The sequence below is a fragment of the Macaca thibetana genome, chromosome 3, assembly GCF_024542745.1.
Source record: "Macaca thibetana thibetana isolate TM-01 chromosome 3, ASM2454274v1, whole genome shotgun sequence".
Taxonomy (NCBI): Eukaryota; Metazoa; Chordata; class Mammalia; order Primates; family Cercopithecidae; genus Macaca; species Macaca thibetana.
In genome coordinates this window covers 21,293,749-21,319,551 of record NC_065580.1, presented here as the reverse complement: position 1 = coordinate 21,319,551, position 25,803 = coordinate 21,293,749, and the positions used below count along the sequence as shown (strand labels likewise).

At 38.0% G+C, this 25,803-nt stretch overlaps 1 protein-coding gene across 8 annotated transcripts in view; it reads right to left on the bottom strand.

Moving 5' to 3' along the window:
- The window catches only part of DGKI (diacylglycerol kinase iota), a 464,727-nt gene that overhangs the window by 301,382 nt on the left and 137,542 nt on the right, over positions 1-25,803 (bottom strand). For 7 of the 8 annotated variants that reach the window (XM_050782372.1, XM_050782373.1, XM_050782378.1 and 4 more), the window contains exon 2: positions 5,879-5,987. The exons of the other annotated variant lie outside the window; for it this stretch is intronic. In XM_050782372.1, coding sequence (XP_050638329.1) covers positions 5,879-5,987 — 109 coding nt within the window. The remainder of the gene's footprint in view (positions 1-5,878; positions 5,988-25,803) is intronic. 8 annotated transcript variants of the gene reach the window in all.

The window sequence follows — 25,803 nt, the reverse complement described above, 5'->3', positions numbered from 1 at the left end:
ACACTTGCTTATAAAAATGTTTTGAAACAATGAGTACTATAAATATGTATCCTATGTAAATGTCCTTACAAAATCAAAAAGGAAAAAGAGTGGACTACCTCCCCTTGAAGATCTTCAAGAATTGATAACACACCACGTTGGATGTTTTAGATTTGTGCTGTACAATATACACATGGCTACTGAGGACTTAAAATGTGGTTAGCACTAATTGAGATGTGCTTCTCTTTGAAAAATTCACAGCAGATTTTGAAGATTTAGTGTGAAAAAAGAATGTAAAATATCTCACTAATAATTTTTATGTTGATTACATGTTGAAATAATATTTTGAATATATTTGGTTAAACAAAATATGGAATCAAAAAATAATCTTACCTATTTCTTCTCACTTTTTAAAGTGTGGTTACTAGAAAATTTATCATTACAGCTCTATTTCTATTGGACAGCATTTGTTCAGGTAATCACTTGCCTAGAGGCAGCAGATTAGATCGAGACACTTCTCACAGGTCTGTGAAGTTACAGGATTCCACGATTTCCCTCAGCAGCCAGCGTGATTTGATTTTAAAACTCCCCCATTCTAAGAAAGGAATGGTGAGGGTCCGTGAAATCGAGGTCAATCTGTCCCTTTTTTTACATGGCTGACAAGGACTGGGATCTTCACTGATTTATAGTGAGTAGTTCCTTACACTCTGCTCAACAAACAGTCTCATTTATCGATTACTCTGACTTCAGTTTTTTGAAATGCGGCTGGGAGTGGGGAAAGATGTAGCGCCATGGGGGCTGTGGGTGATGACACTCAGACCTGATGAAGGGCAGGGCCTGAAGCTTGAAATGAAAGTCCAGGTCTCCTAGGACTCACAGGAAACAGGACTGAAGTGAGAACATGCACACACATTCGAGCACGCACGCACAAACACGCATGCACACACACACACCCCTGCCTCCTCCTGGCTTTTCATTCAAGGTTTCTAAAGATAAGATGACCTAGTTTCATAACCCAGTTTAAAGCAATCCCACATGAAGACTCTGGTTCCTTAATCTTGTCCCTGAACCAAACTGTGAGGCAGTACATCAACTGTGTGATGTTTCTATCTGCCTCAGAGAAAGTTTCTTTGTTAGCATTGTCAACTAAAGGGAAGGAAAGGTGGTTTGAACTGAAGATCTGGCTTTGTTTGTGTTGAGGCTCTGTTTTCCACAGCTCTTAGGACTAAAGAAAGTTTGCCAATGAGGAAGGAAAATAAAATGAAATCAAGGGTGCTGGGTTTAAAACCAATGTGCCCTTTAAGAAAGATCTTGGTGGCTTTTCCACCGCTGTTCACGGGGTTGTTTTAGGCAGTGTAATGGGCAAAAACAAATGAAACGGTGGGGACAGATGGGAGATGTACTTCCCGGGCTCTCTGCTGCAATACTACAAACAGGGAAGAGTGCTGGAAGTCCAAATGAAGTCTCCATTGGAAGGGAGACATGTGACATTTAAAAGAAGATACACATTATCTGTGGAACAGACATGCTTCTAAATGGACTAATTCACTGTAAACTGGGAACTTGGAATCCATCCCAGGAGATGAGAATATTTTTTCCTTTTTAGGCATTACTTCCTTCCTTTCTAGTAATTTAACTTGTTTTACCCCAACTGTCTTGGCTGACAGGCGTCATCCAGTGTCAGAGGGGGCAGCTGCTGCAGGCTGTCACTGTGGAGGTGACAAGATGATGCCCCTGTGAAAAGTAGGAAGGCCAAAGTACCGTGTGCACCTTAAGATCTAACACAATGCGTTGAATTAGGAAGGAAATTTAAAGAGAGTTACTTAGGATTAAAACGGCATAAATCCATTTATTTTTCAAGCAGACTTTGGCGTCATGCCCACCAAGCTTTTCAAGAACTGGAGATTATCTGAGTGCCTGTCAACTCCCAGCGAAATATCCCCTTCTCACTGATTGAGCAGAAAAACTGTAATCAATTCATCCCCTGACATCAGTAACCAAGCAGCTATGAGGTCTATGATGCTGTTCTCTCCACTGTGAAGAGAAAACAAGCAGAAAACATCGCCCCTCCTTTGAAGCAGCCTGAAATCTGACAGCCACAAATAAGAAAGTCAAACCAAAAGCACTAGTTTGGTTCTAAGGTTTGTAAGACAATGCACTACGAACAGAGAGGTATTGTGAGGATACAAAGAGTACGTCAGATAAATAGAATCGGGTTGATTGAAAAGATGAGCATGGCTTGGCAGAGAACAAGAAAGAAAATCTCTAGAGGAAATAGCAATTTTCATACTGGGTTGATCCCAGTGTCCACTGCTGTCAATAGAAGACTCAGGCACCATACTGAAGACTAATCCAGATACTCTCCACACACCGTTACAGGTTCTATCCCTGACATGCACGGAGGGAAATGCCGGTGCACAGGCAGCCTCAGTAAATATCTATTGGCAAAAAATCTTCAAAGAATGAGCCCATATGGGACAGAGAATCCTAAAAGTCATAATAAGCCACTTGAGTAAAACACAGTAGGAGAGAATGTTTGGGAGAAACAAGCTAAAACTAAGGGGAGAGAGAGTCTATATATCACAAACAGGGAAATGAGAACACAAAACTGGAATGCTTAAAGAAAATTATTAAGTTCATGTATCCAAAGCATAAAAACTGTCTGCTATAATAGCATCCTCCCGGCCAAGAAGTGCAGGTGCCTACAGTCTATGCACACTAAATCAGTGCTCCCCTGTATCTCAGGCACCCCACAAACAGACTTCTCAAAGTATTTTGCCGAAGTATATTTAGGAAATAATTGTGTGCCTTCAGATGACTGTGGCACATAGGCTAGTGTCAGAACATGGCCCTTTTGGGATTCCACAGTAAGTAGAAACTTGGGGACTAAGATCCTAATTCCAGGTTCACTCTGACTTTACAACTTCAGACATACCGTGAACAGTTTTTTTAATCTTTTTCCTTACAGATGAAGGAAGAAGAATAGAGTAACATAAGCCAGAGAATCATAGTAGTAGAGGCCTTTGAGGTCACCCCCATTCATTCCCCTGAGCCAAAGCATTACAGAGCAGAGAGAATTTTGACCCAAGAGTCAAGCTGGGTGTGAAAGGGAAAAACAGGACCCTCGTCATCCCTGCTGGACCCCGTCTGCCAGTGTGGTCAAGACCCTCAGAAGCACAACATAGCACTACTGGGGCCCTTTACCTTATCAAAGGCAAGAGACTGGAGTTCCCCCCACCTTTTTATAAGCTCCTGCCACCTTCCTTTTTATTTGAAAGAATCAAAGAGGCTCCAACCTTAATCATTGCTCAATAAATAGTAATACTGAATTGAGTAAAGATTGCTCATTTGCATACATTGAGTCCAGAAGAGCAGACTAATGGTAGGAGATGAGGGAACCAAACAAGAGTGTGGAGGAGAGGGAATGGCACAGAGAGGTGACTGTTTTTGCACCTTAAACGGAACAAAGAAATCCCTGGCTGGCTCCTTGAACAGAATAGCATACTAAAGTAATACAAGAAATCTAAAGTCTTAGCAAAAGAAAAAGTCACTGAAATGCTTTTAACAATCTGCTTTTTCCTCTTTTCTGAAACAAACGCTTTACACAATTGTAATAAATGAGTGTAGTGTGTTGATTACGGTTTGGTTTCTGTTTGCTGACACCAAAATCAGCTCACAAATATGTTGGGTTTTTTCCAGAGTAACATCTCATAACTCCTTACACATCAATATCTAAGCCCTTAGATGGACTGTCTTCAGGACAGGCTTTCGATTTTCCCTCCATTGTTAAGTGTTAGCTAAGTGTTTTGTGTCATGCCATACTTTCAACAGACCTCCAAGATGGGGTACCCACAATCAAAGAAAAGGGGAGAAGAGGGAGGGATAAAAGATCACTATGCACAAACCCAGACTTCATTCCTATTTGTTTTTCCCTCATCCTGTACTGCAGCCTCCCACTACTGGCCAAAAATACCATTTTGATGAAATATTAGAGTACATACCTCTCTACAGGAATCAGAAAATAATACCTTGCAGCCAAGCTCTGGCTCAGGCAGGACACTTCTTTTAAAAAGCACTTTCTGATAACTATTTCCAACATCAAATGGGAACGGAATGTCCTTTTGTTGCATTCCAGTGATGCCCGCTGACCCCTGTGTTCTAGGCATCATTACCCTGTATTTTCATGTTGATTTCCTTTCTGCCCACAGAATTCTAAGCCCCTTGAAGGCAGAAACCGTATCTTCTTCACCTCACAATCCCAAGTAACCAACATAGATTCTAGTACAAAGCAGGAACTCAACAAATGTTTGATGAATTAGTGAATTCATCAATTACTTTTATAAATAAATCTGCTGGCTGCACAGTTTACAAAAAAAAAACTTTTTCACTGATTGTCACATTTGATCCTAACAACGTCCATGAAATAGAGCCACAATTATCCCCATCTACAGATGAGGACTCTGAAGCTGAAAGAAATCAGTGACTTATCTAATGTCACACAAAAGGGCAGAGAAGGGAATTAATGAATGTTCCCCTCTAAGTGATTAAACTCCCCTCATTAGAATCTCTCACCTCAAAGAAGGCCCTGCTGCTGCAGACTACAGGATTGTTTGGAACATCGTGAATATTAAACTAACTCTTTCGGTTCCTTGATATACAACACACTCTCATCATTGCTCCATGCATACCCTTCTTAGGTTTTATTTATGTTTATGCATTTAATTATTTTTAATTATGCAAACACTGGTGCAAATATACTCTATTGTGGGTTAAGAGTTTATTAAATAGCTGTCCTGGAATAAAGAAGAAAACTCCAGGAAAGGAATATTCTTTCTATACACCAATTCAACAGGCTCAGGCGGCATCTGAACACTCTCAGTATAACAATATCTCCACCAAGAGAGAAGCTGTAGTTCAAATACATCCAGTCTTTTGCCAGGCAATTCATAAATGTGGGCAGAATTTACACTGGTATGCATCCAAGTTGTAAAATAAGGATATTAAGTGTGTGCTGAGAGGAGAGGAAGAAATGTTATAACACAGAGGATATAAAATCATGGCATGGTTTTTCCTTTCCCCCACCCCACCTTTCTCTTTCCTATGGAGAAAAAGAACACGGATTATCCCTTCTATTCAGATTTAACTAAAAGTTCTAAACAAGGTTCATCATCAGGGAAGGCTGGCAGGACTTCAGGGAAACCCTTCTGTCCCTTGATACCTTTTCCTCACATTGCTTCAGCAAGGGACAAAGCCTTTGGGTCTACAGTTAGAAACAGTTACTCAGCCAAGAACTTGACTCATTGAAGACTCTCAATAAATGTGTTTAATCAGCTAAAGAGTTTCAGACTATAATCTTCAAGTCAATAGTTTTTGTGAGTGTGTTATGGTTAAAATGTTAACATCAGCTCATATACTATACCCAACCTACTGATGCAAGACCCATCTACCTTTGGGTTAGGGGAGGAAGGAAAAGCAATAGAATGACACGAAGTGCCTGTAATTCTCTGGGGAAAAAAGCACCCAGAAAAACTCAGCTCAAGCTGAGGAAATCAAAACTTAGATTGTGTGATGTTGCATTAAGGGTAGGCTCTATTCATCATCAACTTGACAGAAACCAATAAAGCATGCGCACGAGGTACTTTTTAATCTTACAGCTGCAGTAGTACTTCAAATGATTCAGGAAGCTTTTATCTTAGTCTTGAACACATCTGACTTCATATAAAGGAGCGATGCTCATAGGAGTTTGGAAATGGAGCTACAGCTAAGGTATCTGAGGACAGGTCAGCGGGCAATGTTGAAAATTACTAAGCAAGTCTTCCTTGTAGCTAGAGGAATCCTGAGAATGAGAGACACAAAACATGCACTGAAGTGATGTTTAAATGAAAAAGGCGACACCTACACTCCAGTCCAAAGTCGCTCTGGGCTCCTTGGCTGGACCATTTGCCACAGGAAGGCTGAGGGGATGTGCAGGAGCCAGATGCTGGAGGCCTGCCCGGGAGATTGCTTTCCTGCAGCAAGAAGAAAAACAAAAACAAAAACAAAGAAAAACCAACATCAGAATCTCATACAGAGCTCGAAATTTCCCATGGGGTAGAAACAGTGCCTGAGTTAGCCTCTTCCACATCTGAAAATCTTTACCAATGTATTGGAATATACCTCTCTAAAGTGCATGGTGTCAACAGATGGTGGCAAGTCCCAAAAGACAGGGAGGCCGAGGGGACCACTGTGGGGAAATAATGCTTCAGAACCAAAAATTAAAATATAATCCTCTATTCAGAGTAGAGGGAAAGAACAAAGGTCTTGACTCTTCATTTATGGAAAAAGACCTAGGGTTTGGGCATTGACCATACTTGAACAACTTTAAGATTGCCAGAGACTAAAAGCAAGAAAAATGGGTTCGTGAGGTCTCCTACTGAAATTCCTCCATTTGCCGGCAAAGCACTCTCTAAGCTGGTTACAGCTGAAAGTTCATTGTTATTTTACTCTCCTCTCAAGAATATCATCCTTTCCCTATCCTCCTTACCCCTGCAGAGGACTACATGAGCTTGAGGTTCTAAATGGGAAAAGATTGCTTTGCATCTGCCAAGAAATTGCACATCCAATATCTTACCAAGACCCACAATAAGATAAAGCCTAAATGCTAATTAGATGTTAGATTTGTCAAGTGGAACATAACAGAATTCAGGTCAGAAAGGAGGGTATGAATTGGGAGAGGTTGGAATAGTCATCCCTGATCTGCAAAGAAATGAAACAAGAGGGGCTACTTTAGCAAAGCACATATGATCACTGCTGAGCAAAGGGAAGGGAGGAGCAGTTAGAGCATAGTGGTGAGAATAAGAACAGCAAGAAGAAAAAAAAAAGCAGGGATCACCTAGGGAGATCTGTGGGATCATCAGGAATCGTGGAAGTTCAGTTTCTGAACGGCCTCACGAAAAATGTCTCACAAGGGTCTAGAGCTTAAACTTGAGCTCTGATTTGTGATTTAACTAAGTCGCTCCATAGAAAGGCGAGGGGCTTTTCCTCAACAATAGTATCTAAGTGTGGTCTCAGAAGTACCTGAAATAGAATCAGGAGGGTCTTGTGATGCTGCAACTCTGAGTCCTGAATCAGTTGGAGGGTGAGGCATGGGAAGCTGCATTTACACACACTCCTAAGGTTCTCTTCTGTGCACTAGAGTTCTTAAACTTTGCTCTCTGGGAACATGTACATTTAGACAGCTGGGACCACAACTTTCCAAAACCCATCAAGGGGCACTCTAAAGAAAACATCAGCAATTTCATTATTTACTTTATCTTCATTTGGCTCTCTTCAGCTAGTCTCTCTCATGTGACCTGAAAACTGCAGTAAGAATCTGCCATCTCTGAGATGAGGCCTGCAGACACCCTGGATCCCCAGAAAGGCCCAGATCCTCAGACTTCCCAACCCCACGGACTACAGAGAAGAACAAGGCTCCAGACAGTGGAATGGAGAAAAGGAAAGCAGTGGTGGCCAGATCTGTGGTGAATTCCATCACAAATGAGACCCCAAAGGAAAAGAAACTTGCCCCATATAAAGGGGAAGGAACAGGGGCAGACTTTAAAAGCTTTCTTGCGCCCTGAAGGGCACGTAGTCTTTCCGTCCTGCTCAGTGACCTCTGCAAACCCCCTCCAAAAAAATAATTGGTAAAGTTGAGCAAGATGAACAGTAGTCCCCAAGCCCAAGGAAACGCTGAGTAGAAGCCAGTAACGAATCCAGGACTGTGCAACCATTAATCAATTACCAAGTATGTCAGAGAGCTCAGCAAGTGTCTAGACCTTTGGTTTTGTTTTTTTGTTTTTTTTTAAGTCTCTTGTATTCCTATACAGGAAGTCCCAGAAATAGTGGGTAGGTCTTCAGTAGTTGGAAGTGATCACATCGAGCTTGCTGGTAGCCTACTTTCAAAAGCTCCCACTGGGTAGCAGACAATGTACTTGCTTTATATAATCCCCGAAAGGGTCATTATGAAGATGGAGGCCTTTAATGATGACACAATATTCTCGTTCCTCACTTTCACCAAGGCAAACAATTAGCAACATCAATTTCGGCCCCTCACCCCAAAGCATATTCCATATCATTGAGCAATAAGAAAGTAACAGTGGGAGAATCTTACACAGTGATCTTTCATCTCAAAACAGTTTTCCTCCACCTATGTTGAAGGAACTTCTTCAGCATTTTTATTAAGATTTTCTCTGGCTTTGAAGGGCTCCGTATGGGGACTCTGAGCTACAGTTTTCATCATAAGAAAATCAGATCTCTGCAGAGTCGGAATACACAGGTTCTACATTTGATTCTTAACAGTCACCACAACCTAAATTAAGTGTCCATACAAAAAAAAAAATACCTAGGTGCAAACTCTTAGAATGGCTGAAGAATTCCTAAATCTTGGTTTAATGAGAAAAACACAGATCTTTCATTTTTTCATTAACTGTCCCAGACAGTTTTGATTAAAAAAAAAAAAATTTTAAGAGAGAAAATAAAATTCTACTGTCAGGCACCAGTAGAAAGCACAAGACAAATGAGTTTAACTCATCTGAACTTGTAGACTCTGACCACCAAAATCTGGTTACTCTTCCTAATTAGGACTGCCAGGAGGAGTCAATTGCTGAAATAATCAAATTAGGATTCAAGGATGCAAGCCACGTGTGCCTCTGAAAGACAATGTGGCTATACGATAAGAGACATACAAACATTTAACCCTGAATGAAATTACAGTCAAATCACACTCTTTTCTAGCCTGGGAAAAGAAACAAGTAAAGCCTTTTGTTGATCATGTATTTCTCTTTGTGGATACAAATTTAAGGTTGGTTTTATGTCTATACATATAAATATTAATTAGGAGAAAAAATAAGTAAAAAACATGAAAGTGGCTGCCAGTTTGTAACTCTAATTGCCCTCACAAAAGGACATACAAATAGAAAAATATATTTAGGTACAACAGGGTGTAGGAAATAATTTCTGATTAGAACTTTCCATTCTTTTAAATAACCATGGGAGAAAATCCTTTTCTCCAATAATTCATACATGTATACACATTTTCTTCCAAAATAAGAAAATAGTTTTATTATATCTCAGACCTCAAATAAAAGTTAGTGAAAGTTATTTTTCTATTTGAATTTATCTTGGTGGTAGATGATGACACTTAAGAGTCTGGTAGAACTTGGTGTGTGGTTGGGAGTGGGATGAGGGGGCAGTAATTTTATGCTGCAATTTGTTCCTATTAAAAAAAATCAATGGGGTTTCAACTTGTGCTTTCCTTCTGCTCAGAATCCTCTCAAGCCCACGGTCAGCAAAACCATGAAATGCCAATGATTCTTTCTATTAATTTCACAACAATGCTTCTTCATAGGGGATGGTGATAATCACAAATGCTTCTTTGAAAAGAACTGTGATATTAACTGTGAAATAGATGTGAAAAGAAAATATACTATAATGCAGTTTCAATAATACAATGTCAAAGTTAATATCAATTACCTGAAAGAGCTCTAACATATTTAAAATGTAAAAGCCATTATACATTTTAAATAGCATCATATTATTTTCTTCACTTCATTCAATAAGACTATAAACTCCTAAAGGACAGGGCTCAATCCATCTACTAATCTTATTACATTCCAGCCCTGGGGTAGACACAGTCTATATTCAAGAAACGCTTTCTGAGTGAATGAATGAACTTGACCAAGAAGCTAAGCAAAACAGCTTGCTGATTAGATCAAGGGTTGAGAAACCGGATTAGGATGATTTGAATTATATCCCAGGCCTTACATTTCAGTGATATTCTTGCCTGAGTCAGAAATCCTTCAAAGCAGCTCTTTAAAAATAAATGCAAATAAGGTAGAATCCAGTGTTAAGAAGCCTGAGAGACGTCAAACGGCTTTGTGTGGTCAACATTAAAATGGAATCCCTTTGCCATACTCGTAAAGGGCATATCATAGTGTTAACATTTTTACAGTGTGTTTAATGAAACATGTGGCATATACTCTTCATAAATGTAAATTTAAAAATTTATGGAAAACATGCAACTAAGTGGTTATTTAGCCAGAGATACCCTTTTCTAATTACCCATTTTGCAAATTTCTCTCAATTTCCTCTGGTTCCAGTTTCAGTCTGATTGTAGGTTTATGTGGCTCCCATTTTCTATCTATCCCCATCTGCCAGCTCCCTCTCTGGGTGATGCTGCACGTGAGAACAGAATCAGGATTCTTCTTGCAGAGCAGAAAAGCACCAGAGAATCAGGTAGTCTTTTATCCAGAACACCTCCTAAAGATTGACACATTAGAGACTGGTGAACTTACCCTGTTGTTCTAGAAAAGGAACCAGCTGTCTAAGAAGTTACTCAGTGTCTTGGTTTGATTCCCCAAGAGAGTTCTTAATCACCTTGTGTGTTGTTGTCTTTTTTCTTACACCATATGGGCACTACCTTTGCTTATATTCAAAGCAGCTCACAATGCTTTTTGGTTGACTTAGACAAGATGTCTACAATGCAAACAATAGCCCACACAATAAAAAAATTGTCCCAAGCCCCACACAAACTTCACCAGTGATTTATGTCAGGGAACAAACCATGTATAACTATTTGAGCCTAAATCCTATTCCATATTATATATGAACTCAAAGTATTTTTTTTTATTTTAATGTACATTGAAATGTTGAAGGATGCAATTACTATTGAACCAAAGGCTATGTTTTGTTTCCTAAGAAACTCATCCCCTGGAGTCATTCAGAAAATCACTTTCGGTATTGAATCTTCAACATACTATACCAGTATTATTCTATGTTTGTTACCTTCACAGTGATTCTCCAACATTGGTACTCAACCTTTGCCTACCATGGGGTTTAAGAAGCAGTCCATTCAAAGCCCTCCAGGTATTTCTAATGTGTATCCCAGCTACGAACCACTGTTCCACATAGATGTGCAAACATCTGACTACTTTATTATGTCTGTTAATGTGACTAAGCTCAGGCATTTACATATTGAAATATATCCATTCAACAATGAATTTACCAAATGTCTATTTGATGCCAAGCACTGTTCTAAATGTGTAGGATACAAGAACAAATAAAACAGACACAAATCATTGCCACCTTTGAGAAGCTTACATTTGAACAGAAAATACATTTTGCCAGGCACTGAATCATTTTATATATTTTATGTATCCCTTGCAATAATAAGGTATGATCCCTATTTTATAATAAATTTCCCATTTTTTAAATAATAAATGTTCTCAATGGAGCTTATGGAGAACACGTAAGCTCCATGTCCAAGGACACACAGGTAAGAAGAGGTCCGAGTAAGATTTGAACGCAGGCATCTAACTCCAGAAGTTATATACTTAACCATTTCACAACCTGAGACTTTCATAAAATGCTGACAGTACACATATACATAGCAAACCAGACATACTATAAAAATTCACCTTTTCTATACTACTTTTCTAATTGCCCTAATTATAAATTTCCTATCTCTAGAACAAGAATGCAAACTTCTACCAGCAAGAGGACATGTTTAGTAGGCATTGATTGGAGTGTAGAAGTAAAGCACACACCTTACCTTATCAATTAACATAGATAGCTTGATATCTTTTAGCCTCAGTTTCCTTATATGTAAAATAAAAATAGTGCCTAACTCAGAGAATAGTGGAAAAAAAATGTGTGCAAGATGCTTGGCACAGAGTAAGCACAAACGACAGTTGCTGCTATTATTGTTCGTACACCCATCAGCAGGCCCCCACAGCATCAGCCAAAGCTAGGTACATGGTAAATCTCTGAATAAATATATGCTTTTTGATTGCTCTCAAATAGTCTAAGTTCCCTGGACACTTCTGTTCATTCAACAAACATTGACAAGCTTCCACCACGTGTCAGGCAGTTCAAAGGGGTTATTCAAACAGAAGATTTCCTCTTTTAGTCAGTAAATAATTCCATGGTTGCCTAAGGAATCATTCCTCTTCCCTGCCTCACCCATCTTCCTAATACAAAATCAGAAAGCACTGTGCACTTTCCTCAGATTTACCAACATATTAAACACGTGCAAACATGCAATCCAAATGCCATTAGAAGTATTTATTATATTCACGTAAATAAATGCAATGCCCAAAAGACTTTTTCTTTTTTTTGTTTAATGTGTAAAAAATGGCCTGGCAGCTAAATGCCCCTGAGAACTTGTGAACTCATCTCTCAGACAGGATTTACTTCCCAAGTGTAATCTTTCCTAACCACATCCATAAGGCAATACTGGTACAGGCTTGGCGTGGGATGTGGCAACAAATCTCATTTTAAAACATGGTAAGATGACTTAACTGAGATTCTCTCCAGAGTTAAAGACATTCTTCTCCTTATGGTATCACTTGAGGGAAAAAGTAATCCTTGAGAATGGAGAAAAAGTAATCATACTGTTATGGGCTGAACTGTGTCTCCCCAAAGTTCCTATGTTGAAGTCCCAATTCCTAGTATCTCAGAATGTTACCATATTTTTAGATAGGGTCTTTACAGAGGTCATCAAGTTAAGATGAGGTCATAAGGACAGGGCCCTAACCCAATATGACTGTGTCTTTATAAAAAAGGGGAGATTTGGACCCAGACACACACATAGGGAGAAAGCCATGTGAAGATGAAGGCAGAGATTGGGGTGATGAGCCAAGGAAGTGTTCTATGAGCCAAGGAACACTGAAGATTGCCAGCAACCACCAGCAGCTGCAGGAGAGATTCTCCCTCACAGCCCCTGGAGGGAGCCAACCCTGCCGACATTTTGATCATGGACTTCCAGCCTCCAGAACTCTGAGACAATAAATTTTGGTTGTTTAAACCACTCAATGCGTAGTACTTTGTTATGGCAACCCTAGCAAATACAAATACTTCAAAACCACACCCGAAGTTTGAATTTAGCATGATAGGGTTTGGCTAACTTCAAAATGCTGACTTCTCTTTTCCAATTGCCCCCATGAAACCTTGGGTGCCTTCCCATGATAATGCTACCCTTTATAAACTAATAATACTTAAACACATTCCCATGAAAAACATCATTCTCATACACATAGCAGTGAGCATCTGGCCAAGTTTTATTTAACTCATTAGTAAAGTAACAAGTAGAGAAGACAAATGCAAATTCAAAGTATAAATAAGATATCGAGATTTATAAAAGTCAGGAAAGAAATGCTTAAAACTACTGCTAAATTAGATGTAAGAGTAATTCACACTCTATGAATTAATAAGATCTTAACCTCTGTGGCATTAACTTCTCTTTTAGCCTATAAAATCATAGAACATCAGCTTTTCACAGGTTAACTTCTAGCCTTCCAGAAACATAAACCATCAGCACCTCTATCAGTTTTGGATTATTAATAATAATCAAATATACAGAAACAACAAAATTATAGTACCCCAGAGTATCAGATGAGACTCAATTACTAAATAAAAAGGTTCTGCTTTTATTGGAGGAGGCTAATTAGAACATGCTCCAGTAAAATAACATCTTAAAAAATAAAACAACCATTTCCCTTGTCAAAATTTAGAATAATTTTATTCTCACTACTCATGGTTCAAACTATTAATCAGAATTCCTTATGTAGCTTTATATATATAGTTAGATCTATATATATATAGCTCTCTATATATATCTAACACCATATATATCATTATTGATATATATGTCAAAACACCATAGACAGGGCGGCTTATGAACAACAGACATTTATTTCTCACAGTTCTGGAGGTTGGAGAGCCCAAGATCAAGATGCCAGCAGATTCAATGCCCACTGAGGGTCTACTTCCTGGTCATAGAAGGTATCATTTCAATTCACATAGAGGAAGGGGCAAACATGCTTGCTTGGGTCTCTTTTAAAGGGACACTAATTCCATTCATGCAGACTCCACCCTCAAGACCTATTCACCTCTCAAAGGGCCCCACTTCCTGACACCATCACCTTGGGGATTAGGATTTTAGAATTGAGGGGGGGCATAAACATCCAGGCAAATGTCCTGGTATAGGGTGAATAAAGAGCATTTTAAGAACACAGTCTAATGCTCAATTGGAAGTTGTTGTACGCTGTCATGGAAATGCCTCCTTTGTCTCCTCCATATTTCCCACCTGGACTTGTATCTTCAGGGAAGTCTACTTCTTGTCTTAAAGGCAGTGAGGTCTAATGAATATGGAAATTGGAGAAGGAGCTGAATTTTATATCCAGGTCAATGAATACAGAATAGATTTTGCCTACTGAGATAAAAAGATAATCCAGAATTGAACAAATTTAGGAAAAGCATTAGCCTGGGAACAGAAATAACCTTAAGAACATAAGCCTTTGGGGACTTCAAAGAAATTTTAGGGGAAAGGATTTAAATTTCCACAGGGCTCTTCCCAGTAAAACTGACAACAAGAAAAGTATATCATTAGCATCCCACTCCCAATTTCGATGCTAGCACACTTGGTCCCTTCCCCCCGCTTTAACTTCACCTGGATGCTTATACTATCACAACCACAATCTTGCAAAACTGATGGTATCATTGACTAGATAACCCCCACCCAAGGCTGTCAACTGAAGGCAACTGTCCCTCATAAGGCTATCTGTGTTCTCAAAAGGGGTTCATAAAAATGAAAAAATCCTGCATGATCCTAAGGAATGGAGTCAAATGACATTCAAAGTAGTTAAAATTATTTTCCTAAGCTGTAATTCAGAGTGTCATAGATATAATGGGAGGTCTGTGGTGAGAGGCAAAGACCTAACTACTTATTTCGATGTCAGCCCTAGGCACAACGGTTAAGCCTACGAAGACCCCAGAGCACACCTATGTGTTGAGGAGACACACCGCCAATTTGTATCAGTGATGTGAAGGTCCTGGAAGGAAAGAGAATTCGTCCCAGATGATTCAGATGAAGATACTTTAGCAAAATAATTACTTAAAAGTAGAGCTAGGGAACACAGCATTACCTGATCTCAAGACCTGCAATATAGTTAAAGAAATCAAGAGCATGTGGTTTTGGAGAAAAGGGATGTGAAGGTACCCAGACACAAAAGAGCAGATGAATGGTTGTCCTGGTGTAGTGAACTAAAAGTAGTATTAAAAAATTTAAATCTCAGCCTTTTTTATAGCAGATAAAGGAAGTCCAGCCTTATCAATCTCTTCTTACATTTCTTATTTTTCAAATTTTTAAAACACATTTGTAACTCTACCAAATTCTTTCTGAAATCAACCTGGCTCTCAGCTATATCTTTTAGTGCTAGGTAAAAAATAAGTGCCATAGCAGGGCACAGTGGCTTATGCTTGTAATCCCAGCACTTTGGGAGGCCAAGATGGGTGGATCACCTGAGGTTAGGAGTTTGAGACCAGCCTGGCCAACATGGCAAAACCCCGTCTCTACTAAAAATACAAAAATTACCCAGGCATGGTGGCAGGAGCCTGTAATCCCAGCTACTTGGGAGGCTGAGGCAGGAGACTTGCTTGAACCTGGAAGGCAGAGGTTAGAGTGAGCTCAGATCGTGCCATTGCACTCCAGCCTGGGCAACAAGAGTGAAACTCTGTCTCAGATACGTAACAAAAATAATAAAGTGTCTTATTTAAGGTTTAATAGGAAGTTGGCAGCAGAGCCACAAAAAGAAGTCTGGTTTCTTCAACACAGCTCAGCTTGTCTATATTCCTATTATATGGTCTTTGTTCATCCCATCCAGTTTGGCCTGCAGATATACTTGTTCTTTTAATTTCTCCTACCTCCCTAGCAACTAACTCATCATTAACTAGACTAACACTTCACATGTATCCTGCAGGCCTACTTGCAAAAAATAAAAATGATAAGGAAAGAAAATGTCCTCAGTCTGATAAAGATTACATATGAAAAAATCTATAAGTAACATCATACATAATGGTACAGAACTGAGTATCATCTCCCTAACATTGAAACAAATCTGGAAGTCTGCCCTCACCACTTTTATTCAACATTGTAATGGAAGTTCTAGCCAGTGTGAAAAGAGAGGGAAAATAAAGTTAATAATAATAATAATAATAAAGGCATACATATTGGGAAGGAAAAAGTAAAATTATCTTTATTTGCAAATGTCATGATTATATAAAATTCCAACTAATCTGCAAAAATCAACTCATTCTACAGAATGAGTAAGTTTGAAGTCATAGTGTACAGATACCATATATAAAAGTCAACTGTATTTCTGTATATATGCAACTACAAATTAGAAAATAAAAATTTAAAAATACGTTAACAATAGCACCAAAAAAACATGCATTATTAAAGGACAGATACAATAAAATGCTTGTAAGACCTTACATTGAAAACTATAAAACATCATTGACAAAAATTAAAGATATAAATAAACATATCATATTTGTGTATTGAAAGATCAGTACTACTAATACTAAGATATCAAATCTTTCCAAACTGATACTTAGAATCAACATACTCTTTACCCAAATCCAGCTGACTTAAAAATTTATATAGCAATAAAAAAAAACATAAAATAGCCAAATAACCTCGATAAAGGAGAAAAAGTTGGAGGCAGGACTTTCATTACCCAATTTCAAGACTTACTATAAAGCTATAGAAATCTAGAACATGTGCTATTAAAGAAAGAATTGACATTTGATCAATTGAAAATAACACAGATTCAAAAATGACCCCCACATGTACAACTTCAACAGAGGTACTGAAACAATCCAATGGAGAGAAGAAGGTCCTTTCAAGATAAGATGCTAGGAAAGAAAAAGGGTATTTACATGGGAAAATACAATATTGACCCTATGTCACATTATACAGATAATACATCAAGAGAGATCACAGATAGAAACCTGGAAGTTAAAACTATAAGGCTTCTAAAAGAAAGCACTAAAAAAAAAAAAAAAAAAAAAAAAAAAAATACTGAATGACCTTGGAGTTGGCAATGATTTTTTTAAAATAGGATGCAGAAACTTCTAACCATAAAAGAAGAAATTCATGAATTCAACTACATCAAAATTAACATCTACTTACCAAAAGACATAAAAGACATGTCAAGCAATACTTCTACTTATTCAGCACCTCCTTCCTATTTCTGTGCCTCTAGCAGGAATAGCAGAGCCATACCCCTGGAAAGCTGCTCCTCCACAAAGCAGTAAAAACAACAGCAAGGATGGGCAAAATCGTTTTCCTCAGAACCCTTGAGATTATTTTTCAAGAAATCCTGCAATAATCTGAGAAGCATTTGGTCATGAAAAATAACTAAACCCCAATAAGAACAGTGATTTTTGTGGCATTTTAAGTTGCCCTATCCCCATCCTTGTCTCCCAGCTCCATAGTAGCACTGAAAACCAACAGCTCCTTGATCCCAGTAAAAACCAGCAGCCTAGCAGCCACTGGAGAAGGCAAAATACATTTGGAGCTTCCCAAAAAACTATTCTCAGACAACTGTCATAATTTGACATGTCTGACATTCTCTGAAAACTCCCATTCTATGGCTTGTTTTTCTTTGACCTGGCTCAGACTCCACTCAGCACTTCCACCAGTGGCATTTGTTGAAAACAATCAGTCATGAATTTTTAACACCATGGTGGCCTAAGATGATGATAACAACTGGGGCAAATAAGAAACTAAGTAAAAAATCTTAAAAGGAAAAGCTGGAAATTAAGCTGTACACATATGTTGTTTCAGAAAGTTTCAACATATTCCTAAAAATTTAGAAGACCATGCACAGGTAGAAGGCTGTCTGTTCTCACACTGCTATAAAGAATTACCTGAGACTGGGTAATTTATGAAAAAAAGAGGTTTAATTGACTCATAGTTCTGCAGGTTTAACAGGAAGCATTACTGGAAGGCCTCCAGAAACTTACAATCATGGCGGAAGGGAAAATAAGCACTTTCCTCACATAGCAGCAGGAGAGAGAGGGAGAATGGGGAAGTGCCATACACTTTTAAGCCATCAGATCTCATGAGAACTCACTCAGTTTCACAAGAACAGCAAGGGGGAAATCCACACACACGATCCAATCGCCTTCCACCAGGCCCCTCCTCCAATGTGACATGCGATTTGGGTGGGGACACAAATCCAAACCGTGTATAAGACTGTACACATGCTCAGGGAAAATCTGAGAAGGCCCTAATGTCTCACTTCTGGCTAAAAGGGAGGCATTACACAAATAGGAAGTGAAGGCCAATGCAAAGTTGTAAACCATTTTACCCATGCCTGAGTGTTGAAGACATGCCCCACTATTCATACAGAGCCACTTGAAAAAGTTGGGGACACTTACTGTACTCAGGTATTTAAGAAAGTATCTGTCCAATAATTAGATCATTAGATGACCACTAAGCTAACCAGAGACTTCAGTAGCCATACACAACATACAAGATAGACTTTACAGAATTAGTCAATAAACAAGCAGCATGACAATATTAACAATCAGCAACATAAACAAACACTGGAGAGAAGAGATCTGATTTCCAGAGTTGTCACATTATACTATTTAAAAGGTCCTGTTTTAAATAAAATTTTATGACATGTGCAAAGAAACAAGAAAGTATCATCCATACACAGGAAATGAGGCAATCAATAAAACTGTTTTTGGAGAAGATCAGACTTTTTTTTTAAATTGCAGGCCAGACACAGTTGATCACACCTGTAACCCCAGCACTTTGGGAGGTTAAGGCAGGTGGATCACTTGAGGTCAGGAGTTTGTGACCAGCCTGGCCAACATGTTGAAACCCCATCTCTAGTAAAAGTTACAAAAAATTAGCTGGGTGTGGTGGCACATACCTTTAGTTCCAGTTACTCAGAAGGCTGAGGCAGGAGAATCACTTGAACCCAGTAATTGTACCACTGCACTCCAGCATGGGTGACAGAGTGAGACTCTGTCTCTAAATAAATAAATAAAATCACCTATATTAAAAATGCTTAATTAATATAAATCATGTCTAAGGAGTTAAAGGATACTGTGAGAGCAATGTCTTATCAAATAGAGAATATCAATAAGAGAAAATATTGAAAAGGAGCCAGATAGAAATTCTGAAGTTGAAAATATCACAACTGAAGCAAAAATTCACTATCGGTGCTTGACAGCAGATTGAAGTTTGTAGCTGAAGGAATCAGTGAGCTTGAAGATAGATGAATTGTAATTGTACAATTAGAGAGACAGGAAAAAAAAAAGAGGATGAAGAAAAAAACAGATCTTCAGAGACCTGTGGCAGACCATCAAGCATACCAGCATATTCATAATGGATATCGCAGAATAAAAGGGGGCAAAAAGAATATTTAAAGAAATGACAGAAAGTTCCCAATCTTGAGGGGGAAGAAAAACAATCTATACCTTCAACAGCCTCGACAAACTCTAAGATAAACTCAAAGACCTTCACATCTAGAAACATCGTAGTCAAAATGTCAAAAGTAAAAGATAAAGAGAATATCTTGAAAGAAGCTAGAGGAAGATAAATCATCACATGCAAGGCATCCTTAACACTAATGGCTGGCTTCTTCAGAAAATATGGAGACCAGAAAGAAGGCAGTGAGATGATATGTTATATGTGCTGAAAGGAAATAAAAATAATAACTGTCAACCAAGAATTTTATATCCAGCATGATTATCAATCAAAAATGAAGAAAGAAATTCTATGTGGATGCTTCACAAAAGATCTATAAATATGCAAAATAAGCCCAGAAAAAAATGCTCAATACTTTAGCTATCTGGGTAATGTAAAGTAAATCCACAATGAAATGTGATTTCATTTCACTAAAATAAAAAGACAGAAAAATAAATGTTGGCAAGAATGTGGAAGAACAAGAACTCTCATATATTGTTGGTGGAAGTATAAAATAGTAAATCACTTTGACAACTATTAGACAGTTTTTAATGTACTTAAACATAAATATGCAATATGACCCAGCAATTTCACTCCTAGATATAAAAACTTACATATAAATATTCATAGCAGCTTTATTCATACTAGCAAAGAAAAAAGAAAACTCAACTGTCTATCAACAGGAGAATGGATCAAAGAAACTAGGTATATTTATAAAGTGAAATACTACTCAGGAATAAAGAAGAATGAACTACAGATACTTCCAACAACATGCATGAATCTCAGCAACATTATTCTGACTGAAAAAAATGGGACACAAAAAGAAAATATTGTATATGTATTATACATAAAGTTATAGAACAGGACAAACTAACCTATTGCAATAAAAATCAGAACAGTGGTTGCTGAGTGGAGGGGAGGTGGCTGATTGGGAAGGCACATAAGTTAACTCTCTGGGGTGATGCAAAGGTTTGATATCTTAATAAAGATATAGGTTATACAATTGTACACATTTGCAAAACTCATAACTTGCATTTAAATATGCCTTAATAAAAATTACAAAAAAGAATAAGGCATGTAAACTAATAGACAAAGAATAAATATTTATTGAAATGATAGCTATTATTATTAAACAATGGAGGTCAGTATCCATGAACATAACTTGTTTCTTATTTCTCTGATATTTAATGTGATCATGAAATTAAATATGGAACATGCAGTAAAGATATAACCCTGAGGGAGGGTCAGGAGCAAAATAATAAAAACACTTACAAGCATCTTTATTTATGAGCCACAAAACAATCATTTGGAAACTCATCTTTTTAAGCTAATTTTTATTGCATTCCTACTAGGCACCAAGCATGCTATTCTAATAAAACTCAGGTCTTACACTAAATTTTAATAGTGGAATCACTACTCAGATTAGCCAATATTCAGAAATATTTATCTTTTTTAAAGGAAAGTACTTATTTGCTATCTACTATATTGCCAGGATCAAGGTTTGTTTATACCACAATTCATCAATGCCCCCTTATAGGGCCTTTTTACCCAAAGATACAAACCACTGGGGTCTCCTCTTTTCTGTAACTCTTGATGTATTTCCTTCTCCTTGTTCTCTAGGTACATTAAAATAGCTACACAGATGAAATATGTAGACCACCAAGGGAAAATATGAAGTTTGGACTTTAGTTCCAGTTAAAACAAATTGTTACGTCTTATACCACAGTGTTTACCTAGAAGAGGAAATCGAAGACTGGGTGGTATACTGAAGTACCAAAACACCTTATTTTATTTATTTTATTTTATTTTATTTTAATTTTTTATTTTTTATTATTATTTTTTTTGAGACAGAGTTTCCCTGTGTAGCCCAGGCTGAAATGCAATGGCACAATCTTGGATCACTGCAACCTCCACCTCCCGGGTTCAAGCGATTCTCCTGCCTCAGCCTCCTGAGTAGCTGGGACTACAGGCACGTGCCACCACACCTGGCTACTTTTTTGTATTTTTAGTAGAGATGGGGTTTCACCGTGTTAGACAGAATGGTCTCGATCTCCTGACCTCGTGATCCACCCCCTTGACCTCCTATAGTGCTGAGATTACAGGCGTGAGCCACCACGCCCGGCCAAAACACCCTTATTTTAAATAATTCTCTCCTAAGACCCAGTCCTAGGTTATTGACCTTCCAGAGAGAACTATTTCAATAGTTTAATGTGGACTCTCAACTTCACTGACTATGAATGAGAAAAAGCTTTATTTTCCAACAACTATTTCCCCAGTCATGACATGGTAAAACTCTCCTTCCTAACAGTCTCCCCTAACAGTCTCATTTGATTTCTGCTGGTTAGTCTTGTTCATTTTGATCTTGTTTCATTTTTCATTTCTAATTCTAAATGCCACCACTCCTCCCTTAGACCTGTGGTACAAGTGGCTTTGAATTGGGGAGTGGGGTGGTCTGCTTATCATAAGTACCTCTATTCACCTGTGTGGACTCCTCTAGCATTTTGGAAGAAGGAAAGAGAAGGAAAAGGCAGTGTCTTCAACTGACTGGATAACGTTGGCAGCATCACTGGCCTTGGCAAGCCATAAGGGCACATTGAGCTTATTGTCTTGGACTGATGGTAGCTTTGGTGTGCTCCATTGACCCACAAAGCTCTCCCAGCACTGACCATTGATATGGTTTGGATCTGTGTTCATACCCAAATCTCATGTTCAGTTGTAATCCCCAGTGTCGGAGGTGGGGCCCGGTGGGAGGTGACTGGATCATGGGGGTCGTTTCTCAGGGGTTAATACCATCCCTCTTGGAGCTGTCATCATGACAGTGAGTTCTTGTGAGAACTGGTTGTTTAAAAGTGCATAGCACAGGCCAGGCGTGGTGGCTGAAGCCTGTAATCCCAGCACTTTGGGAGGCCAAGATGGGTGGATCACGAGGTCAGGAAATCGAGACCATCCTGGCGAACATGGGTGAAACCCCGTCTCTACTAAAAATTACAAAAAAAAAAAAAAAAAAACTAGCCGGGCGAGGTGGCGGGTGCCTGTAGTCCCAGCTACTCGGAAGGCTGAGGCAGGAGAATGGCGTAAACCCGGGAGGCGGAGCTTGCAGTGAGCTGAGATCCGGCCACTGCACTCCAGCCTGGGTGACAGAGCGAGACTCCGTCTCAAAAAAAAAAAAAAAAAAAAAAAAAAAAAGTGCATGGCACCTCCCCACCCTCTCTTTCTTCCTCCTGCTCTGGTCATATAAGATGTGCCTGTTTCCCCTTCACCTTCTGCTATGATTATAAGTTTCCTGAGGCCTCCTCAGAAGCAGAAGCCACTTTACTTCCTGTACAGCCTGTAGAACCATGAATCAATTGAACCTCTTTTCTTTATAAATTATCCAGTCTCAGGTGTTTCTTTAGAGCAATGTGAGAACAGACTAATACAACCATCCTGACCAAGATCTTGTCAGATCTTCCAGTTAATCCCAGGATGGTAGCATCATGATCCATTCTTCTAGTACACAGGGCATTATTTTGTTTTGTTTTATTTTTTGCCTCCAATTCTCCCCAAATTATGAGGACACTAGCAAGACTGAACCCCTGTCCCTAAAGTTTCAATTATCTGAGCCTGACAGCAGGTATGGAATCAGTCTTCCAAACTTTCTGGGAACCAGAACTTGAAGTAAACCCCAACTTGTACCCTATTCCTGCCTGGCAGTACCCCACTAAAATGTCTCTTTACAGATTCTTCTCTTCTGCCAGATAGCCAGGTGGTCAAGCCTGGCTAAGCATATGTCCTAATGGAGATTGAAATACCTGTAGTGCCTTCTTTGAGACAAGTATAACTTGGATTAATATTCTCTTTGAGCTTCTCCCCCTACTCTTAGTGGCAGATTTAGAGTAAAGGAAGCAATTAAACTTGCTTTAGATTGTATTCTAAAAAAAGCAATATCCTCTCTCCCATTCTCCCTTTATATAAATTTACAGGAGTGGAAGTGACAGCTTTGGTGGAATAATTTTCTGATCTCAGTCCTCCCAGTAGATGTCTGACCTTAACCACTGGCAGCTCTCAAAACTTAGAATGTGGGACACTTAGTTCAGCTTTGGAACCTGACTGAAATTCTAAGATAACAGGAAACATCTAATTCAATAAATATATTTAGCAAAAATAAATGGGCTTTAGAATCAAACTTTTAGACATTCAATATTTTTATTCAGTGTCTACTACGTTCTAGGCTCAAAGTAATTGCTGTTTGTACAGAAGTAAACAAAACACACATGGTCCCTCTTCTTGCTGAGCTTATGATCGCAGGGGAAACAACACACAATAAATAAGGAAGCAAATGCATGAATTATTGCTAATAGATAGATCTGCTATGAAGGGAACAATGGGAATAAGTGGTAGAAAATGGGAATTATGTTGATTGGGAAAGGCCACTATGAGGAGGGGACAGAAACAGGATTTAAAGTGACCTCGAGTAGAAGCCATGAAGATGCACTTAAGTAAGAATATTAAAGGTATCCTTTTCCTAGAACACAGAAAAGGTTTTGAAAAAGGCATCTATTATAACTAAATAGAGAACTACTGGCATTGTAAAGTGGAAAGTGGACTGGACAGAAAACCAGATTCAACGCATTAACTTTATGACTCTGGGCAGGTCACTTCGCTGCTCCAAACCTTCTTTTCCTCAACTGTAAAAGAGAAGACAACATTTTACAGGAAATATGAGACGACAAACTACTTTAATAAAAATATTTATTTTTAAAGCTTCAGTGTACTTGATATGATAAAATAATGAATATCCACTCTTAAGCAGGGATGGATTTATTATGAAACGAAGGAAGCTTAAATTTTAGGGCCTCTCGCTTTTATGGGCCACTGAGTACTGGGAGTCACAGAGTTTTGTCTGTAGGGAGAGGAGAGAGGATACAGTCAAGAAGCATTTATATGTAAACACTTCTGGCATATTGTCTAAAGTGATGTCAGCAAAAAAGAAAGACTAAATTTTAAAGCCTCCACTCATCCTAAAGACTACAAGAAAAATGTTCGTCTTGAATACTGGCACTACGTGATGGAAGGAAAAACATCTTTCCAGGGTATCTGACAACACGCTAGCCCTTACATGCCTTTGTTCTATAGGTTATCCAACAGACTGCAATCCAAATACTTATGGCTTGATAAATTTCCCTGCATGTCTGAGAAGCAAATCAAATCCTCTCTAAAGAAACCAATTTTCAACCCAGGTCTCAAAGAATTGCAAAAAAGGACCAAGACGCATGAAATCCTCATCAAAAATCACAAACACAGGAAAAGCAAAAAGAGTCAATGAGTACAAGCCAGTAAAAACTCCAGAAAATGGAAATTATCATAAATAGAATATAAAATAATTATGATTAATGCTAAAATGTAAAAGATGGAGTTAAAACTAAGACTAAAGAAGAGACTAAACAAAGGAATAAATACTTTAAAAAGAACAAAAATAAATTTTAATAAGGAAAATTATAATTAAAATTAATAAATGGGTATAATAGCAAATAGAAAAAATTAGTAAATTAAAATGTAGATCTAAATAAATTATTAAAGTAGTAAGAGACAAAAGAGAAAAAAGGTAAATCTAACATGTTTATTAGAGATTCAAAAAAAGAACAGAGAGAACTGAAAAGAGAATTGGGTAGAGACAATATTTAAAAACACATTAGAAAGTCATTAAAACCCAAACAAAAGGAAAGCTGTGTTCATGCCATGGAAGACTCAATATTTTGAAGATGTCAATTCTCCCTGAATGATTTATGGATCCACACAATTTCAATCAAAAGTCCCACAGGCTTTTGAGTGAACTTGACAAGCTAATTCTAAAATTTATAAGGAAGAGCAAAGAACAAAAGGAGTCAAGACTCCCCCTGAAAAAGATTTGGAAGTAGGGATAGCATTAGCAGTTATCAAGACCTGTTATAATCCATTAACAATTAATACAGTGTGGTATTGAGAAGGAAATAAACAAACTGACCAACTTAACAAACAAAGAGACTCAGAAACAGACCAAAAAACACATAGAAACTTGATTTATGACGGAACTGGCATTGCAGAATAATGAGAAAAGATACATTTTACAACAAATGTTCCCATAATAATTGCTTATCATTATAGAAAAAATAAATAAAATTGTATTTATACCTCAAAGCATATATACATTTGATCCCAGGTAGATTAAACATGGAAATGTGAAATACAAAACTATGTAAGTTTTAGAAGATAATATAGGAAAGTATCTTTTTAAAATCAAAGTGAACAGAAGTATTTACTAAATAAATAGAACACACACACACACAAATCCAGAAATCCTAAAAGGAAAATATTTATAAATTCAATTGAATTAAATAATGCTGTTCCTCAAAAACACCATGAAAAAGGTAACAAGATTAGCCACAAAATAAAAGATGTTTTCTACAACTAATAGATACCAATAAGAAAAAGATAAACACCCTCCCCCAAACAGTGAACCAAAGACTTGAACAGGGAGTTTACAAAATGAGAAACCAAATATTAATAGTAAAAAAACAAAAACA